The following is a 21,389-nucleotide window of genomic DNA, read 5'->3' as shown; positions in this document are numbered from 1 at the left end:
AAAATTCAAAAGGAAAAATGAAAGGAGGTGTGCATTGCATTGAGAGAAAGGAATTAATTGATTGTCAGGGGTCATGTGCAGACACAAATAAAGACTTCTCCAGGGGGGTTGGAAAATAAACTGGCAATCTGTCCACTTACTTAACTCACATCAGAATAAGTGCAAATCTACAATAACTGTCGTATTCAGCTTTTTAGCCTCATCAGCTGACACTTTAATGAGAGAGCAATTGCATCACATTGACAACAAGACATTGTGTTGACAGTTAGCACCAAAAAAGCACAAGTGACAGTAACAAATGACCAGGAGAAGATTTGTTTTCTTAGTCAACAACATATACAGCACAGGTGGGACCTGCAGAGGAAAGTAGCACCTTTTCACAACTCTTACTTGTGTTTTAGTTATTACATGAGGGGTGGTAATAACCTGCCAAAGTGTCCCCCCCAAAACCCAAGGTAACATGCTCTTGTTGTCCTGAGGTAGCCATTGAAAGTTTTGCTCGACTGTTTTAACTAGTGGAGGGGTGTGGATGTTTTTTCCCTTTTGGCTAGAAGAACAAGACACTTGACTATCATTTTTCAGATTTATTCGACACCAGAAAATGATACATTAGCACTTGTGTGGTTTTTCATTGTCCTTCTGCAGTGATTAAATGGTAAAAAAAGTCACCAGTATTTTCATTACCTTTTGGGTTGTTTTGTCTTTTTTGACTTCTTGGGGGGATTTTACACTTTACAGGCATATATTATTTTCTTGTTGCCAGCTGAGTCAAAACATTCTCCCTAAGTGTCCATGATGTCGATGCTGGTTGGGATAGTGGTCCTCAAAGTTTTTTTTTTTTTCTCAAAAAAGCAAAATGTCTCTCAAAATCATACCAAGCACCGTCCTCAAGGATGTAAGTGTAAGCATGTGGACTGATTGCAGCCGAATTAGAGTTTTTTTAATGCATAGAAAAGGATTCGGAGATGACTCCTAGAAAACAAACACATTTTAAATGTCCAGGTTTCTCTTTTTACAAGAAGCAAACTGGGCCAATTTCTATGCCGAATTCCTGATCAGGAGCACCAATGTCCATAGGAGCGATGTCAATGATGGGAAGACGAGATGTTTTCGTTGTCTGATAGTCAATGACTGTCTTGCCCCAAGTGCCAGTGTGTGACTGTGAAGACAGGCATCAAAGAACGGGGAGTCATCAGTTTATAAACAGTTAAACAACATCCAAACTCCAAATTAACATCCAAATGAACTACACAGTAAACTAGTATTACTTATTATAACTTTAAAATGAACAAGGAAAAAGTGATAACAGCAAAGACAGATATACCAGGATAGATTCCCAAAAATGAAGGCCCCCAGAGCTCCTGATATGGCCATATGAGATGGCTGTGATATGTGGGAAGGATTCAGTGTAGTGGAACTCACCGTGCAGCCATCCTCGCTGACTGTGTAGGTGGAGCGGCTGTTACCCTCTGCCCGGATTTCCACGTCGTTGGGGCCCTGCAGGAGCAGAGCCTTCTTCAGGTTGCCGGTGGCCTGGTCCATGTAGGCAATGCTGTTCTTGCAGTGGTAGGTGATGTTCTGAGAGGCCTTGTTGGACATCAGGCGCATGAATGTCATCTGGATGTTGACGTCCTCGGGATCAGCAGCCTCCCCACCATACTGGAACTATGGACGGATGAGAACTATACTGAAGCCATTCAGTCGAGTAGCGTGTTACTTCTTATACCAGTTAGAAAACATTGATAATGTATATTAATTGATGTTTTTTAGGACTTTAACTTCTGCAGTAGTAAATGCACTGCAAAATGTCCTTAAAATATTGTATGGCTACGTCTATACTTATTTTACTATGCTAGTCTAATGGCTATGAATAATCAGTTATAATTCATTATTCCCCTGTGATTTCTCCCTGTTCATGTGCTGATCCTTTTTTTAGGTGTTTGCTTTAAGACTAAATCCTGAATTCAATCTGCATGAACACCAAACAGTAATTTCTCAAACCCCTTCGCCTGGGCCTACCTGGAAGCCCCCATTCATGGACTCTCCGAACCAGATGTGCTTCTTCTCCCGAGCATTCTTAATAAGGTACCAGTTCTTCAGAGGAATGCTGCCACGAGATGGATAGATGCAGGTTTCTCCGGTCTGCATGTTGCAGAAGACCTTGATGGCATCCAGAGGAGAGCCCTGGTTGGGGTCCACCCAGTAGGAGCCTTTAGGGTTGAACAGGACAGGGGATAAAGAGTGAGATGACCATACTTCAAATATTTGTGGTAAGATTACTGATGTAGTTTTATCTTTAGTTATATTTAAGTATGGGTTATTTAGGCTCCTTATTGGGTTCCTCATTTTAAAGCTAATTTAAATTTTTTTAAGAATACTGCTTGCTAGAGTTTTATTTCATTATTTAAAAATGAACTGAACATGATCAATTATGCAAATGACATCATGGTAAATCATTCCTATATACACTCAAAAAGGCCTTGCACTTAGAGATCCTGGGTGTTACTTGCCCTGCATTGATTTAAAGGATGCTGGTAATTTTCCATCTTGCCTACTGCACATAACCTGGAATGCCAGTCAGCCATTTTAACTCACCACTCTTCCACTCTGGTTGATACATCTTGAGGTCACGGCACATGCGGGTTGGATTCTTCTGGGTTCCATCAGGGCTACGGATTTTCTCGATCTTCTGGCTGAGGGACTTAAGGGTGGTGTCCACCTCGGCATCACGGTCACGCACACTAGCGTCATCAGCCCTGTAGCCAGAGCGCAGAGGATCAGCAGCCTTCTCCTGCTGGGGGATGATGGGGAAGGTCTCGCCGATGCCAGGAGGTCCAGGAGGTCCTGGAGGTCCGGGAAAGCCAGGGGAACCCTGGGAGCAAATGGTGAGATTATAAGTATTTGGACACACAAACGGGACATTTTGGTTACTAAATGTGAATATCACTTACTGCAGGTCCCATCTCTCCAGAGCGACCACGAGGTCCAGGAGGTCCAACTGGTCCAGGGATACCGTTCATGCCATCCTTACCAGGAACACCACTGGAGCCAGAGGGTCCCTATAACCAGAGCCAGGACCATTAACCATTACCTAACTGCTAAATAGCATTGATCAATCCACTACTTTGCAATAGTTAATACAAATGAACAAATCTAATTAATGTAATACATTAGGATTTTTAGACATTCATTAGATCAGTTATGCTTTTTGCTGATTTTCCCCTTACTAAATCATAAACACAGAATTCTCATTATAGTTGTACATCACTTACACGAGGTCCAGCAGGGCCAGAAGGTCCAGCAGGTCCTGATTCACCAGGGGGGCCCTACAGGTATTAAAACACACCTTATTTGTGAGCTCATCCCTAAAGAATAACTCAGATGATACATACTAACATAGAATCGTAGACCCTATCAGTGTCACAGCAATGTCTCTGTGAGGTTTCATTAAACTCTCTACTTCAGTGTTAATGTGCATGGGTCTCTTCCTCTTGCATAAACACGTGCTCACTCACAGCAGGTCCGGGCATTCCAGACATTCCAGAGAAGCCACGGTGTCCCTTCATGCCTCTATCTCCAGTCTCTCCAGCCTCACCCTTGTCTCCACGAGGACCAGCAGGGCCCTACACACACACACACACACACACACACACACACACACACACACACAGGTGTTCAGTACGATGCCTGTCTACATGTCTAATTTCTTGATTCAACAAGAAGCAAGTCTGACACGTACAAGGGCACCACGTGCTCCAGCAGGACCAGCAGGGCCAGCGAGACCTGCGGAACCCTAGAGAGAAAGATTCATACAAAGCAGGTTAAGTGACAAGAGTAAGCAACAGACACAACTGCTAGCAACATACCAAATAATACAAACAATTCCAGTAATGTGTTTCTAACACACTTCTAAGATAACCACTGCAAAGCCCCTCTGAATGTAGCCCCTGTATATCCCTTCCAGTTAAAACAACCAGATATAACAATGCAAAGATTGAAGAAAGCTTTAGTCTCTTACAGCCTCTCCACGATCTCCAGGCTTGCCAGATGGGCCCATGGGACCAGGAGGTCCAGGAGGTCCAGGGGCTCCAGGAGATCCAGAATGTCCAGCCTCACCACGATCTCCCTGTGGAAAATTAAGGCCACAAAATGTTGTCAGAGAAGAACTGCTTTCATTGTGCTTACTGTATGCTCATTCTGCATTAATTTGGCTCTTCAAAGCATTCTTTTTATGGGTTTAATGTAAATATGACAATAGAAACATCAATTAACTTTCATATACAGTTTGTTTAACATTGCATAGGTTCTACTACAGTAAGGCGGAGGCTAAAAGGTGAGGACAGTATAGATCACCTTAGGGCCAGGGGCACCATCACGACCGGGGGCACCATCATGACCTGAGTTACCCTACAGTGAGACATAGGCAGCATGAGGGTTATTACAGTGACATTTTCCAAACTTTACATGAACCTTTTCTAATGTAGTTTTATTTTTTTAAGTGTGTAAAAAAGCAGACTATATGTCAATTTTTAAATCTAGAATATATTTTTGAATGTTATACGTATGTTTAAAGGAAACATTAGACTGGTTTCCTCACCTCACGACCAGCCTCACCAGGAGCTCCAGACAGACCAGGAGGACCCATGGGGCCAGGAGGTCCACGTTCACCGAGGGGTCCGCCAGATCCCTGCTTACCTGGCTCTCCCTGAGTTGAGGGAAAAAAAAAGAACATGCATTACTAAAAATAAACAAACAAACAAAAACAATTTAGAATAGACATAGCTGTAGGTAATACAATTTTTTCTTCACTCATAAAAAAGAAACCAAGATGATAGTGTTTGAAATGCTAAAGTCCTGACTAGAGACGCAGACTCACAGATGGCCCTGGGAGACCTGGGAAGCCCCTTTCTCCTCTTTGTCCAGGAAGACCCACAATACCATTAACTCCAATCACGCCAGGAGGTCCAGAAAGACCAGCAGGACCCTACAGAGAAGAGAGCAAAATACTCATCTAAATATATCAGAGGTAATATTAACAATTAATATCACCTCTGATATACCACCAATAATGAAAATGAGAGGAAATTCTCTGACATTTTATTCATTTGTCATGTAATTTGCCCAGTTCTGATCAGTATCTCATTTTGAAATAGATATTATGAAGCAAGATATTCCACTGAGCTCTACAAAAGTCAAAAGATTCAGAGTAAGAAGTAGATGTATGGCAGCATTTAAGGTGGAATAGCTACTTACAGGAGGTCCATCAGGGCCGACTGAACCTTTCTCTCCAGAGGGTCCTGGGGGTCCAGCAGCACCAGTCTCACCGGAGCGACCAGGTGCCCCCTTCTCACCACGAGCACCCCTTTGTCCCTCTTTGCCAGCAGGACCAGTAGCACCAGGAGGTCCAGAAGTACCCTAAAACAGGAACGCAGAGGCAAAATATTATTACATACATTATTACACACATACATCTACACTCATGAAATAAACTTATCATGGATAAACTCTATGATGATGATGATGATGATGAGGATGAAGCAACTTACAGCAGGACCAGGAGGTCCAACTCTACCAGCAGCACCAGGGAAACCAGCAGCACCCTATGGAATAAAAAGAATACACACTGGTCATGATGACTACTTTGTTAGGATATGTAAAACCACTTAATAAAATAGGTAAAAATGGTTAAAGAAGTAAAGCATACCGGTTTAGTAAGATTTTTGTTTTTGTTTTAGGTTGTCAAATAAATGTAATAAATGTAACCAGAGGACAAAAGGTCTTACAGGAGGTCCAGCACCACCACGAACACCCTTAGATCCTGTAGCACCAGCAGGGCCCTTGGGAAAGGAAAAATAAACATTTGTGTATGTACATCTATCTATCTAGTTAGCTAGCTAGCAAATGGATAAAGTTGGATGCAAATTTATATTACCAAGGGTTGTATTCCAATGACATCAGAAATATAAACATAATAAAATAACTATCCAAATAGATTTTTTAGACATATGAATGCACATGAATTTATAACCAAGTATGTCTGCACCTCTGCCAAAGAGATCCTACTGTGTGACAGTGAAATTATTCCTTGAAATTATGCCCTTGTGAAAAGTTTCTGTCTAAAGGTTTTAGAACCTCAAGGAATCATAGAAAGGCAGCAATTTCAGTACCTGAGGTCCAGCAGCCCCAACAGGTCCAGCAGTGCCAGGAGGTCCAGCATCACCTTTGGGTCCAGTGTCTCCAGTCTCACCCTTATTTCCAGGCTGACCAGCTGCACCCTGGGTCCGAAATCAAGACACCGTTGCTTGCATATTCACTTTCTAATGAAAAACTGATTGTAAATTGATTCTAATTATTGTGGATTGAAGTATAGAAAAAAACTGCAGCACTCACAGGAGGTCCAGCAAATCCAGCAGGTCCAGGGGGACCAACCTCACCACGTTCACCCTGCATGGTTCAAAGAGTTTTCATGGTCACACAAATGTCAAACGTCAAAATACAGGTCAGCAAAATAATGCAGGCTAACAGTATATTTCCCAGCTAACTGTGAATCACATAATCACAGTGAATCAAATAATCCATTTGAAATGATTACGATGGCTATAGCATTCCATTTATATGCTTATGTATGCTTTGATGTGGGTTTTAATCAAGTGTGCACAAAGGCTTTTTTATTGTTAAATTATTCCTGCCATTTACTATGACCTTTGAACAGTGATTTTACTGCACTCACCTCCATGTAAAGGTGTTGTCAGTGGGGGGTTTATTTGGGGTGACTTGGGCTACATTTAACAATGAGCCTTTAAATTTGTGTAAACACTAACTATGTACATATGCGCTATACTGAAGTTCCATGTAAAGGAATGAAACACTTTGTGTTTTGTGACATGGCAGATAGCTGGCACTGCACTGATTTGAGTGGTGGGGGATTTTGCAATGATTGGTTAGTGGCTGTATCACTCACAGGGGCACCACGAGCTCCCGTCACTCCTGAAGGTCCAACACCACCAGGCTCTCCCTGAAGAGGAAGTTAGGACACAGCATAAAAAAACAGAATAAAAAAAATACTAAACAATCCAACAAAAACTAATAATGATGCACATATAATAAGTTTTAGGGTTTGCTTACATGAAAAACTGTTTATGGGGAAGAGTTACATACTTTCTTCCATAAAAACAATGTGGCTATCCTAACCTTTTCACCATGAGAACCAGGAGGTCCAGAAGATCCGATAGGGCCAGTCATGCCACGGAGGCCATCCTTACCGGGTGCACCATCAGGGCCTTTAGGTCCACCATCACCCTATTGAGGAGAGACAACACTAGTAAACCTAGCATACTACACCACACACTATGCTCTGAACCCTCCAGATGTATAAATCATTCAACACATGCATAAGTCTGCCTTTTAACCAAATGGAGTAAGCAGTACTATAAATTAACTGGGTTGAATTCTCCAATAGTTCACCCTGAAAATTGTCTTTATCTCAAGGCTAGTTAGGCTTTATGTGTTCATACATAAGTCCCCTGAGTATCTGAGAGGCTTTGATCTCAGATGCTGGATTACTTGGTGAGTGTGGTGTGGAAAGGTGGAAAGGTGGTTGAGTAGTTCTTACTCTTTCTCCTCTTGGGCCTGGCATACCACTAGCACCACGCTCTCCAGGCATACCCTGCATACCAGGAGCACCCACAGGACCACCAGTGCCAGCTGCTCCAGGCTCTCCCTAAACACAGACACATGCACACATATATGCACATATCTACTCACAGATCTATCCAGATAGCTTCTCACACCAATACCATTTTTGAAGAACCCGCAAAGTAGAAAGAGTATGGGAAACTCACCCTAGCACCATCATTTCCAGCAGGTCCAGGAGAACCACGAGGGCCAATGGGGCCAGCAGGACCTGGGGCTCCGCGCTCACCAGGGAGACCTCTGTCACCCTGGGGGTAAACATTTATGTTTTGGTTACCTACAATGGTGTAGAAGGCTTTGCAGTGACTTTGTACAGTTGTTGTAATTATGGAGAGATAAGGAAGAAGCTGAGTTTTAAATAAGGTGTTATAAGGTGGTGACAGGATGGTAGAGTACAGTGGGGTGTCCTGAGTGATCTGGTTTTAAGTAGGATTTGAAGCATCCTTCTTCAAATATGTAACTGGTTATACAGGTTTCAAAGTTTCAAAGAGCTTGACCAGAAAGATACTCACTCTGGAACCAGAAGGTCCATGGGCACCAACATCACCAGGCAGACCCTGTTCAGAAGAGCAGATAAAAAGTAGCACTGAATTAATATTTGTGATATAAGATCCTTCCCTCTAATGAAAAGCGCTAAATACCACAAAAAGAAACAAAGCCAGTGTTCATGAGAAAGAGCCCAGTGGTGAATGTTGCATTTCATTTACTGGTGCAAGTGTTAAAAGCACAGCACCCACCTGCTCACCGGGTTTGCCAGCCTCACCAGTAGCACCTTGAGCTCCAGGCAGACCCTGTAAAAGAAACACAGGGATGGCAGTGGCAAACAGCTCCTGGCTCATTGATATCCACTGGTCCTAAAGTGCTAGAGCTAGAATGTTCTACTTATAAAGGCAAGAGTAAAGCAAAATCATTTGGGTGAATAGCTACCTGGAATCCAGGAGGACCAGCGGCTCCTTGCTCTCCCTTCTCTCCAGCTGGTCCCTGGTACAGAAACCACCAGAAACCATCAAAACAAAGACTTAAAATGTATAAATGTGTAATATATATTATATTTTAATAATATATATATATATATATATATATATATATATATATATATATATATATATATATATATATATATATATATATATATATATATATATATATATATATATTATTATGAAGGACAACAAAGGGAGTCCCAACATACAGCAGGTCCAGGAGCGCCAGGAGCACCAATATCACCATCTTTACCAGGGGCTCCCTTAAAAGATACAAGAGCACTTATATATCACAGACCTCAAAAATAATAATGTATATGCAAAATGCATGAAATTCATTCAGGAGGACAGGAGAAAGACTTGAATATGACACGCACAATAGCACCAGGGGGTCCAACAATGCCTCTCTCACCAGGCTTTCCACTATCACCCTACAAGAGAGAAGATAGGTAATGAATACAGCTGGGAGGAGGGGTATTGATTCCTCAAATTATATGACACACATATCATTTTTTAAAATTATAAATGGCTCTTAATACATGGAGCTCAGTGATTAACCAGGATACAAATAATTAATTAAATAATTAAAATAGAGAGAGGTTGCTCCAAAGATGGGTAGAGTAGACAGTGAAGTTGAGGTTCCTCACATCAGATCCCTTGGGTCCGGGGAATCCCATCACTCCAGGTGCACCACGAGATCCAGCAGGACCAGGGGGCCCAGAAGCACCATCATGACCAGAGGCACCCTGTGAAAGAGCATGTGGACATGAATTTCCTTTCAAATGATCACAGAAACATGCACTATGTAACATAACAAAGAAGTACTGTTGGCCATAAAAAAACAGGATACATCTGAGAAACTTTATACTATACAAAATTATTACATTAGAGCATCTAACTTGTAGAGAATTCGTGTTAGATAAGGTGTTAATACATATGCAACCTGTCAGCAAATAGTGTATTGTGATGTATGTATTTTACTTCAGTGTACTAATTAACTAATATATTATTGTGCTATTATGTTTTAAGGTTTACTTACAGAAGGTCCAGTTTTGCCGTCAGGTCCAGGGGCACCAGGGGCACCAGTCATACCCTATATGAAACACAGAGGAGAACAGCTTAGGCTAAAAAGAGGCAAAAATCATCAACATAAGAGAAATAGCATATGTATCTTACCTTGGATCCAGGAAGTCCAGGCTCTCCAGGGCGACCAGATTCTCCTGTGGCTCCCTGAGCTCCAGCAGGTCCGTTGGGACCACGCTCACCAGGGGCACCCTACAGTTTAAGGATGAACAGCTGGCTTAGACAAAAAGTCTGTCCTAAGCTCTTTAGAGCTGCATAAATCATTCTAGCCATCTATTTCCAGCACCATGGACAGTGCTATAGAAAACAAGCTGGTGAAGCTGTTTCATTGCACAGTAAGCTACACAGTAAGCAGAAACTGACAAGAGACCCTACCCTGTCTTCCACTTTAGTGAATTCTGAAGTATCTATACTTCTATATTCTGGTATAATTTGCACTGGTCTGGTATATAACCTGCTATGTATAAAGTCACCACATCTGTTCTGCAGCATTGAAAGCTAGAATGATGCTTTCACAGTTTTTGATACATGACTGATATAATCAGGTAATTGATTGACTTGCCTTGGAGCCTGGAGCACCGTCACTGCCAGGGAATCCACGGTTGCCGGGAGCACCCTGCATGGGAAGAAATGCCTCAAATATATGTACAACAAATGTACCTACACATCTACATATCCATTGCCCATAGTTTTATGTACATTATTTTTTTACACAAAAACATTTGGACAAAGATCATATCTAAAAAAAAAAGTTAAAATCTAATTTTGTTGAACCAGTACTGTCCAACTTTGTGTTCTAATCATTTGGGGCTAATATAAAAAATGTCTTATATGTAAGATGAAATTGATGTTTTATTCAAAAATAGGCCAGTTGTACCACTGGGAGAAACCTGCATAAGTTGTATATTTATCATTCAAATACAATTGTTATATTCAGCACCATTTCCATTTCTTAGATAATAACTTTATATCTAGTGTTAAAAATTTGTAAAACATTTGTAAAAATGTCACATTGGAAGAACTTTGACCAAAATGATCATTCTGAAAATACATACAGATTTTTACATTTGAGCAAATGTCAGATCTATCATGTTGCCCAGGTAGGTGAAGGTAATGTTAGAAGTCTTGTTAGTAATGCTCTAATATTACTATATTACATATTTCTATCCTGATGTGAGCTGTATAGATACTTAAACTTCAGAATGTGCTGTTGCTTTGAAAATCATCTGCTTGTTATGTTTATACAAGAGACTACATGAATGAAATGTTGATTAGTTGGGCCTGACGTAATTCTGACAACAGTCTTGACTGATTGTAAGACCTACAGCAGAGTTTCCTAATAACATCAGGAGCTTGAGGGACTTTGTGTAGGGTGAACCGTGGTGGAAGAGGTGTGTTGGGTCAGGGCAGAATTCTTAAAGGTGTCTAAGACATACACGAGCTCCAGGGGGTCCAACAGGTCCAGCACCGCCAGGCTCACCACGAGCACCTCTCTTACCCTCCTCACCAGCAGGTCCAGCAAGACCTTGAGGTCCAGATGGGCCCTATATGAGAGAAAGAGGGTGAAAGAGAACAGAAAGTGAGTCAGGTTAAATGATCTGATTTAAACAGAATCAAAGTTTGAAAACAAACAGAGTGTTGCATGCTTACAGGCTCTCCCTTGGGACCAGGCTCTCCTTTGGAGCCTTGGGCACCAGTATCACCCTGTAAACAGCAAAACAAAAAGCAATCAGAATTTTTTTTTTTTTTATTGTTTTAACAATCAAAACGTATTTACTGCCTCCACTGAAATATACTAACACACCTAGGTAATCAGCTAATCAGAATGGATTGGATAACCATTGAATAATAATATCAAACAATAATGTTTTGCCTTGGTAGTCTCAGTGCAAAACAGACCAATAGCAGGTCATGTTGAAATGCACAACCAGCAGTTGCACTGTGGTTGCATGTAGACACAGACAACAGCATACGTACAGTGTTCCCTTTGGGACCAGGTGCACCACCAGGGCCGGTGGGTCCGGCGGGTCCGCGGGATCCTGGGAAACCAGGAGCTCCAGCAATACCAACAGCACCCTACACACAAACAGGCAAATGACAATTCAAGATGCCAGTCTATGCTGTGTGTGTAACATTATAGCTCCAGTGGCTATAATATAGTGCTATGTTAAGATGAAACTACATACAGGAGAACCCTTGCCACCAGGCTGGCCATCAGCACCAGGTGGACCCTGCAAGCAGATTTGGAGAGGTGAGTGCAGAAACTAATTTACCCATTTTATGACTTAATCTAATAAAATCTATATAGTAAAATACACCACTAGCACCAAAGTTAGCAATTATCATTTCCAAATAGATTTGAAACTGCCCTTTGCTTATACTTCACTATGTTTACTAGACAAAATAATGTAATATGCAATACTATAGCATCAACCTTATACTGTATGTGTAACAAAAACTCCATAGTCAGAAAGTAGCTATATATTAAAAATCTACATAAACAAAAATTTGGAATATTTTGCAATGCCAGATGGATCAATGTTGATAGACTCACAGCAGTTCCGGCAGGTCCTGCAGGTCCAGGGTTACCAGGCTCTCCACGGGCTCCCTGAGGTCCCTCTGAGCCACGACCTCCAGCGGGGCCAGTCTCACCCTACAGCAGGGCAAGAGGAGAGCCATTGGGGTCATAGAGGGGTCAGCATCCTGGTCTATAGTGATCCCAAGCAGCATAAACTGATAAGATGATCATATAATCACCATGTGTTATGTCAGCACTTATTAATACAGCATTGAGCATTAGGTATTAAGTGCAGGCCAAACCAAAATTACATTATAACAGAACAAATGAAAACTGAAAGCTAAACTTATACAATACAAAACAATAAACTTGTGGTTGTGTGAAATAGCTTAACATTTGTAGTTTTAACCGTGTCAAGTTTCCCAGACATCATATGTGAAGGCAGATAATAATACATTTCTTGTTTCATTCAATACCACAGTTAAAGAAACTACTTGTGTGCAACTATTCAGCTTTCAAAACAACATATGACAAGCATTCTATTTGGAAATGGAATAAATTCAGCTGATGTCCAACAAAACATACATCAATAAGATTATTCCTCAATTATCCAAAAATATAGCATTAGAATCTGTAAATATAATGAAAACAACATTGAACAATAAAGAACACCTACGTCCTAACTGTTACCCAACTTGTTAACTGAATTTAGACGCTGACAGGTACTGTGTGTATGCGTGTGTGTGTGTGTGTGTGTGTGTGTGTGTGTGTGTGTGCGCGCATTTGGAGACCTACCTTCATTCCAGCACCACCAGGGAATCCAGGTGGACCAGATGGTCCAGTGGGTCCCTAATGTGATGAACACATAAGAAAGAATTAAATCCACATGACGTTCTCTCAATGTAGCCCACATCTCTCAGTGTAGACCATATTGTTAATCTAAACACTGTCTGGTAATATATAGTGGGAATTAAAATCAGCATGGCTCAGACAAAAAAGTTGCAAATATTAGTCCATGTGAATGATGTGAAATATTTTGACAAAAACAATATTTATTTTATAGGAATCCCGTTTCAGTTATTAAAAATATACCATTGAGATGTGCAGTGTGTCTTTTTTTGAGTGCTACTTACAGTTGGTCCAGCGGGACCAGAGTTGCCATCGTTACCACGAGCACCCTACAGCAAACAAGAATTTCAAAAAACACAAGCTCATATGATGACTTTGAAAATATCAATGTGAATTGAGTCCAAATATTTTATTTTTTACATGTGCAATAATATAACTTTAAATTCTGTATCTTAGTTAACTTTTACTAATTAAAAATTAATTTTCACAAATTTAGATAATGGGAGATCAATCATTTATTACTGCTGAAAATAATTTTTATGAATTTCAGTTATGGGAGAGCAATAAATAAAAATGATAAATAACAATGGTTTGCTTTTAGAATCGAAGATTTTAATATAAATCTTTTTGATAATATAATATAAATATAATATAAATAGTTATTTGAATATAAAACTGATTTTAGTTCTATTCCCCTAATTTAGGGTACAGTAAATAGTTAAGGTGCACTCCACTTTCCAGATATATAGGGCTAAATGTAGGTCTTTAGGACTAAAATCAATACTATATAGCATGTTTTAAACTATTCAGTTCATTATTTTAATGATGACTCTTTTCCAGGAGTGATTTAATATGCATTAATATGCATCAGTTTGTAGATGTTGCCCAAGAGTAAAAAGTTATTTAGTATGTTGTTTGCTACTTATCTGCAGTAGAAGCCCTATGAAGTCTACTTTATAAAAAAACAGCATCATATAAACATAAGGCTGCTTTTCCATACATGGATGAAGCCTAGTCATGGAATAAACTGCAGTAGAAATGCTAAATCAGCACTGGAAATTATTTTCTGTTTAGGTTTAATATGGGCCTGGAAAGCTGGCACATAGAGTTATTTCCTTTGAAATGGGGTCACTGGACAGATTTTAACATATTAGGTATTATACTGCATAGACAGTGCTTTGAGCTCACAATTTGACAGATAAGGTGTCACAGTGCAAGCACTGTGGATTGGATAATGTACTTTGTTGCTCATTGGTCAGTTATGTAAGGAAAGTGGATGCAGAAGACTATTTGATTGGCCAGTAATCTTTAGGTCCTAGGTCTGTGCTTTAGGAGTTCTAAAAGGTTTTCTCCTGGTGTCTCAGGACAGAACTCGGCACTGAGAAGAGAACTTACACTAGGACCAGCAGGTCCAGGGCGGCCTCTCTCACCAGGCAGACCGCGAGGTCCCTGGAAGATGAAGCAAGAAAGAAAGTTGATGAAGTCTTACCAGCAGACAAAGCGAGAAAAAGAGTTGATGAAGTCATACCAGCAGTATGGCAGAGGTTTTTTGGTACATATCTCTGTTACTATATCAGTTTTAGCTAAGTTCATTGTAGGATTTAACAAAGCAGAATGGAGAGACTCACCATAACACCAGCAGCACCATTCTCACCAGGCGATCCAGCTTCTCCCTGCACAGAGACAACAGACAAATGCAAGTGAGCTCCATTCATACCTGTATTCATGTGCAGAGATTCAACCAAGATCAAACAGTCATTTAAAGCTCAGCACACCACTGAGCTAGCCATACATCTGGACATCACTAAAGGTCAATTTACAATTAAAATATACATTAAACAGAGAATCCTACCTTAGGTCCTGCAGGGCCACTGTCTCCCTTAGCTCCATCTAGACCAGAGAAACCCTAAGGGAGAGAGATCAACAGAAGGGTTAGAGGATACTGAGACATCATGTGTCAAGCAGAAGAGAGTTATGACATCATACAATGTCAAACTTACTCTGTGTCCCTTGATGCCAGGTAGTCCTGGAGTACCAGGGAATCCACGGGCTCCCTGTGGGAGAAATAAGATTCCTGTTAACTGGAGAGGCTTTTCCCATTCCATGAGGATGCCATATTCAAATAACTACCATGACACACTAACTAAGATTAACTAACGTGTATGTAAATGGGATCACATACCTGAGGGCCAGCAGCTCCACGCTCACCAGGACGACCAGGTTTGCCAGCTTCACCCTAGAAAGTAACACAAAGAGACAAAGTTTGCAAAATCTTTGTTTTGACATTTGCATGCTTAACTGAAATTATATAATGCATAAAGCAACAGATTTAACAACTTTTTTAGTCTGGATTTAAAAATTCCATCAGACTGTGGAACAGTGGTAAGTGTTAGAACCAGACCTGACTCATCGAATTTCACGAGAGGTAAGAGCACTCACGTCATCTCCATTCTTTCCGTGAGGACCAGAGGGACCACGAGGACCCATGGGACCCTGCAGATGACAAAATCAGAAGAGTAAGTGTGAGCTAGGTTTCATGGCATATTTGTGAGTAGATGTGTATGTATTTGTGTGTGTGTTTGTGTGTGTGTGTGTGTGTGTGTGTGTATGAGTGTGTGAGAAAGAAAGAGACAGTATGCATTCACAAATCCATATCTGAGTGTATTTGTTTGTGTGAAGCAGAATGTGAATATATGAAAGTAAATATGTGAGTACAAGAATATGTACTGCAGAGATTTCTTTAGTGTCCCATTATAACAAATCTTTCCGGATTTGAAGTGATTATGAATGATTTGAAGTGATTATGAATGTTACTTAGTGACATGGTATGAGTACTCACAGGAGCACCGGGCTCACCAGGCTCGCCTGAGGGTCCAGTGAACCCTTGAGGACCCTAAGAGAAGAAAAAACGAAGAGGCTCACTATCACGGCTCACTCCATTTAAAAAAAAGCATTCACTCACTTTTGTCTGTTACACTTTTTGGGTTCAAAATGATATTTAAAAAATTATATATAGTGTGTTTTTACATTACAGTTCAATATGATACCAATATGTAGAACTGTGGCATCAGCAGAACACAATTTTTAAGAAGGTAAATAAGTTCGAGACTCTTTGTCATATATAAAAATGAATCATTGGATGAATGTATTAAAGACTATATGAAAACTTACTGGAGAACCTCCGGGTCCAGGAGGGCCACGGGGACCCATTGGGCCCTATCAGACAGAAAGAGAGAAATAAACTTAGCTATCTGTGATTCATTCATTATTAAGAACCAAAATGAAAACAAGATAGACATGTCTTTGTACACCATTTTACTATAGACTGTGGTGCTTTGGAAGCAGGTTTAGTAATCAGAGCTCGTTTACAGAGTATGACAGAAAATGGGTACTTATCGACACCTTATATAGGTGTTTCTGTTGTCACCATATGTCATTTTAATTTTGTCACTTGCATTTTGCTGTTTTCTGAAAATAGTCTGCTGATGTTTTGTGTGAGAAGAGAGGAGAGGAGAGGAGAGGAGAGGAGAGGAGAGTGTCAAAAGGAAAGATTTGGGAGGTTTTGAGGGAGTTTTCATACTGGGGGTCCGGGAACAGATGGGCCACTGGACTTCTCACTGCCGTAGGAGATCTGGGGCAAGTAGTTCTACAAAAGATAACAGTGTTCTAAAATTAGTAAGACCCTACAACCATATACGCTCCAGCTAAGAATACTGCTTCATCAAGCCGTAAATGAAACTAGACAAATTCATGGTTTATGATTCATGTTTGGCTTAAAGAAAGAACAGTGACTGTTGTAAATGCTACTGACATCAGGTTCTTCCTGTTCACTAATTACACAGACAATGTCCGCAGTGCTCTGTGGCTTTATAAAGGAGGGTAAGAGGCACTCTTCACCTAACTAGTGCTGATTTATTATGGATATTTAGCTAATTCAAATCCTTTGAGAATTAAATGTGTTATATAGTAATATACTTGCTTTGGCTACATAATCATGGGGACATTCTTTATTACCTTTATGTCTTTGTATTACATAATAAAGACCATAATGAAAACAAGGTGATAACAGCAAAGGCACAGAGTTCATGTTTAAAAAATGTAATTTTACACAGTAACCTATATTGCTGTATTCTCTCCTAAATTTATAGTTTTAAAAAAAGTTTTTTTAAATGTTATCTCAAAATAACATTCAGCTAGTATCTAGGACTAGTTTCACATAAACATCAAACATTTTGCATTAGAGGTATTATATTTCTTAATAGTTCTTTCAGCCAATGTTTTCTATCCAAACTGGGGCTGCACAGATACCGACGGGCCATTAGGATTTTCGTTCTGGGTTACACTGGATGAGGACACTAACCTTCTCTTCACTGTTTTGCCTGTCTATTATTGCACTGGTTTGCCTGTCAGTCAGTCCTGTGTGCAGGTGTAAACGGTTTTACTCACTCCACCAAGGCCAGGGGGGCCAGGGGGGCCAGGGGGCCCGGGAAGTCCGGGCTCTCCAGGAATGCCATCGTTACCGGGAGGCCCTTCAGGACCCTATCAGAGCAACCACAGATGCATATGAATGACAAGCCCACCACATTAGATCAAAAGCCTGGGAAGAATCAGACTGAAGGACTGATCCAGTCACCATCAACATGTCAAGCGGATGAAGAAGGCTGAAAATGAAAATCCACTTAATCTTTACACATGTTGGTCTTTTTGCAAATAATTGTTATCTCTCTGGTTGGTATAGAATAATACGATATTCTACATCACTGCTGTCATATGATATCAGAGATCAAACTAAAACTGCAAGAACTGCCATGGATAATAGAGGCAGTGCAGGAAGGTTTGTTGGTATGTATTAAAGTTTGATGTATTAATGACTTACTGTGATGTGATTTTGAAATAATAATGATTAAAAAAGGTTCATAATTCCCATGTAATTATACCATGGGTCAAAGTAGGGTCATGAGGTCAACAAGTTACAGAAATTACTACTTTTATAGCATTAGAGCAACTAGCTGTGTTTGATGTGGTACGTAGCCTGTGGCTTCTACATTGTACATATCGTAAACAATTAACATAAAAGCATTGTACACATCAAAGCATGTCTGTATTGTAATTTAACCACGAGATGCTGGAAGACAAAAGACAAATCAACACAGAGCCAAACAGCATAAGACAAAGGGTCTGTAGCCACATCATATCTTTGCGTGAAATTTTCACATCACAGCATTTGGCAGATGCACTTATCCACACTCTTGGATATTTTATCAGACACAGAAAAAAGAAAAAAAACATCTGTTTGACATAATCCTGCCATTTCTGTACACCTATAAGCAACTTTAAAGAAACACATCTGCTATTGATGAGTGGGTCAGCTGAGCTCTGCCAGCTCAAAAGCAAATGAAATGCACAAGGATATCTGAAGCATCACTAAAGACAAACTGAAGACAACAAGAACTTTAAAAAAAGCTTCACTCACTGGGTCACCCTTAGGTCCAGGATCTCCCTGGGGTCCATCAACCTAAAAATGAAAATATTTTTTATATATATATTGACTTAGCCCACATTGCTGTTTGTTTTATGTATTAATGAAGAAAAAGAATTTGGATTTCATTAATGTGAGATGGTTGTAATGTGGGCTTACATCTAATTAACTTTGTTACATTATTTCTGCAGTTTCCTTCAGGATCAATAACATGTTATCTAATTTGAATAACAATTAATGAAATAACATCATTGGTTACAATTTTAATGGTATGTGTATATGTAGTATGTGTCATGTAAAGAAGATTTTTACTAACCTGAGAATGGTCAGGCCCCTCTGGATCAATGAAACCTAAAGAAAAGGAAAATTTGAGGTTTCTCTATAATTTAGTTTCTCTATAATCAAGCCATTGTGATTTATGCAAGTGTTAAAGAGCACATTTAGTTTCTCTGATCATGTTGCGACTGCTTAAGATTTAACAGCCAAAATACCCTGTGAGCAACATTATCGACAATCAGAAACTGAATGTTAATCCAGAGGAGAATCCTTTCTGATGATAGGAATCCCAATAGATGCATGGCACAATAGCGCCCTCCATCTGTGTAATCTCTCCAGCCAGTGGAATAGATGACCCACTTCATTTGATATTTCCCAGGCCAGATGACAAAGTCAGCTAGAGGGCGACATAAAACTAGACCGAGCCCAGAGAGTGAGGAGGAGGTATGAGCTGTGATGTGGGTGATGTACCGTCGGGACAGATAGGGCAGCATTCTCCATCGGGAATTTCTGGATTGGCGCAGTCTTCCATGTCTTCGCAGATGACCTCGTCGCACAAAACAGTTCCGCTGTCACAGACGCAAATCCGGCATGGCTCAGGTTTCCATACATCCTTGTCATTGTACGACTGGCCTTCTAATGTACAGCTGCTGAATAAACCTGCAAAGGGAAACAATCAAGACCATGAAGAAAACAATGAAAATGATCACAGGACTCCTCAATGGCTCCTTAGGTTTCTGGATGGGCACACAGTTCATGTCAAAAGTTTCCACAAGCTGGAACAGATCTTTGAAGAACATGTAGCATGTATGGCCCCTGTACATGTGCAGAAATGTACAGAGAAGGGTCTACTAATACAGAAAGGGGTCTAAAAATCATGAAATTATTTGAACCATCAGAAGACAACTCATGGAATTCAACACTGTAAGTGACCACTTAATAAAACTCTATACATCTGTTAGAGTTATCAAAGACCATTTTAGTGCAGATTAGTAGACTAAATTAGTAGACTAGATTAGTAGACCTATGCATGTCTGGAATTAGTGAAGCATCCATATCACAAGTTAAACCTGAATCTATAGGAGCCAATATGTTACATTGTCGTTAATTATTTGAATTATTTATTTTAATTTACGAAAAGCTGCATAGTATTATATTATATTGTATTATACTGGAGTACAGAAGTGGAAAACTGAAGGAAATTTAAATGGGCGTGACGCAGGGTTTCGTTCTTGCGGAGTCAACATCCCCCAGAAAAAAAACTGGGGGTTACTGCAGTATAGTATTCTACCACGCGGTGGCACCATTGGCTCATAAAATCAAAACCAAACTCACGCCCACACTAATTGTCTACAGGGTGTCTGGACTTTATCAATGCCAACTTCAAATATGTTGTTTCGACGTTCCATAGGACATTTTGTTATTTTACGTACTAATATATTTCCATTTGAGTTGTTCTTTCCCTTCACTAGCATTTTCCAAGCTAAATCTAATATAAATAAGTTCTTGATGAACCCTGCACCTTGCCCATTTCCCTTAACATCTGTAATCCAGCGTTTATCCTTTTTTATTTCGCTGCTTGGAAAATATTTTTGTTTCTTTGCTATTTTAAAGGAGAGGACGCAAGAGATGTGGCGTTTCTCTCTTTCCCAAGTCATGTAAATCAGAGCGCATCACTGGCTCTGCTGCCGCTAGAATTTCCTTCGCTCTAGGACATCGAACATCGCGCAAGCTGGAGACGCTCCGAGCATGTAAAGGCACGCGCTCAGCAGCATTTTTGTGCAGACAAGAAAAAAAAGTACATGTCCGCGCCCGGTAAGAGAATATTTAACCATTGGACAGAAAAATGTATTAAGTGTCCTCTTCTCAAGAAAATCCAAACTTATAGACGTGGTTGGTTCGAAACAAGCATAGAGGTTTTTCAAGTACTGTTGAAAAAAATTAGACGCGCCTTTCCCCATTGGTTTCTTATTTCCTTTGTTAAGCATCTTTCAAAAGCACTAGAAAAATCGATACTCACTGTCATCCTCGCCTTGTCCTCTCACCACGAGGACTGCTGCTGCAAGCAACAGCCCTAACCGAATATCCACAAAGCTGAACATGTCTAAATATTAGACATGTAGACTCTTTGAGGCAAGGAGAAGCCTGTATAGTTCCTCAGACGCCAATCATATACGTAGGGTCCGGCCTGTGTAACTCCAATCCAGACCCTAGCAGATACTCCCTACTGCCTAAACATACGGTTGACCCTGGCTTTTATATGGCAAAGTTTTTTGGGAGGTGCTGAGGACACTACATATCTCTTGCATGTTCGAGTCAGAGAGTCCCTCCTTCGCCAAGACTAAGGGCGGCCTCAAAGCATGTTGTGGTGAAATGCTGCAGCTACACTACAACGTGGACGTTTTGAAACATGCAGTGGTGTTTAGCGTCCACGTTTGGTGACAAATCGGAATATCATTCGGACATCATCGCGAGGGTTTAACACGTTGTGGACGATTATGTTTGCGTG

General features: G+C 40.4%; 1 protein-coding gene and 1 long non-coding RNA gene across 2 annotated transcripts in view; one reads left to right on the top strand and one right to left on the bottom strand.

Moving 5' to 3' along the window:
• Window positions 1-569: 569 nt before the first annotated feature.
• col1a1b (collagen, type I, alpha 1b) lies at window positions 570-21,124 on the bottom strand. The gene is made up of 51 exons (XM_027005110.3): window positions 20,901-21,124; window positions 19,352-19,540; window positions 18,921-18,955; window positions 18,599-18,640; window positions 17,572-17,664; window positions 16,706-16,771; window positions 16,297-16,341; window positions 15,965-16,018; window positions 15,565-15,618; window positions 15,308-15,361; window positions 15,126-15,179; window positions 14,978-15,031; window positions 14,754-14,798; window positions 14,521-14,574; window positions 13,410-13,454; window positions 13,072-13,125; window positions 12,313-12,411; window positions 11,945-11,989; window positions 11,736-11,834; window positions 11,409-11,462; window positions 11,195-11,302; window positions 10,321-10,374; window positions 9,852-9,950; window positions 9,715-9,768; window positions 9,323-9,421; window positions 9,053-9,106; window positions 8,885-8,938; window positions 8,620-8,673; window positions 8,430-8,483; window positions 8,205-8,249; window positions 7,842-7,940; window positions 7,613-7,720; window positions 7,192-7,299; window positions 6,962-7,015; window positions 6,391-6,444; window positions 6,168-6,275; window positions 5,784-5,837; window positions 5,547-5,600; window positions 5,254-5,415; window positions 4,877-4,984; window positions 4,598-4,705; window positions 4,354-4,407; window positions 4,019-4,126; window positions 3,740-3,793; window positions 3,516-3,623; window positions 3,273-3,326; window positions 2,952-3,059; window positions 2,596-2,872; window positions 2,020-2,210; window positions 1,423-1,665; window positions 570-1,159 (listed from the first exon to the last, which is right to left on the bottom strand). Exons 1-51 carry the CDS (start codon window positions 20,980-20,982, stop codon window positions 1,013-1,015), a joined length of 4,353 nt encoding a protein of 1,450 aa, XP_026860911.2. The 5' UTR covers window positions 20,983-21,124; the 3' UTR covers window positions 570-1,012.
• Window positions 19,534-21,389, top strand: part of LOC145651372 (uncharacterized) — a 38,115-nt gene continuing 36,259 nt past the window's right edge. Inside the window, exons 1-2 of the long non-coding RNA XR_014117284.1 lie at window positions 19,534-19,804; window positions 20,495-20,695. This is a non-coding gene — a long non-coding RNA (uncharacterized LOC145651372). The remainder of the gene's footprint in view (window positions 19,805-20,494; window positions 20,696-21,389) is intronic.

The sequence above is a fragment of the Electrophorus electricus genome, chromosome 15, assembly GCF_041902795.1.
Source record: "Electrophorus electricus isolate QZ-2024a chromosome 15, ASM4190279v1, whole genome shotgun sequence".
NCBI lineage: Eukaryota > Metazoa > Chordata > Actinopteri > Gymnotiformes > Gymnotidae > Electrophorus > Electrophorus electricus.
The sequence above is the reverse complement of the archived record's forward strand: the minus strand, read 5'-3'. Positions and strand labels throughout refer to the sequence as shown.

Excerpts from the sequence above, each read along its gene's own strand:
- col1a1b (XM_027005110.3), bottom strand. The coding sequence starts at position 20,982 with ATGTTCAGCTTTGTGGATATTCGGTTAGGGCTGTTGCTTGCAGCAGCA. Across the intron at positions 19,541-20,900 it reads AGGACAAGGCGAGGATGACA|GTTTATTCAGCAGCTGTACA; the intron begins GTGAGTATCGAT and ends TTCCCTTTGCAG. Across the intron at positions 8,674-8,884 it reads CTGGCGCTCCTGGACCTGCT|GGACCAGCTGGAGAGAAGGG; the intron begins GTATGTTGGGAC and ends TTTCTGTACCAG.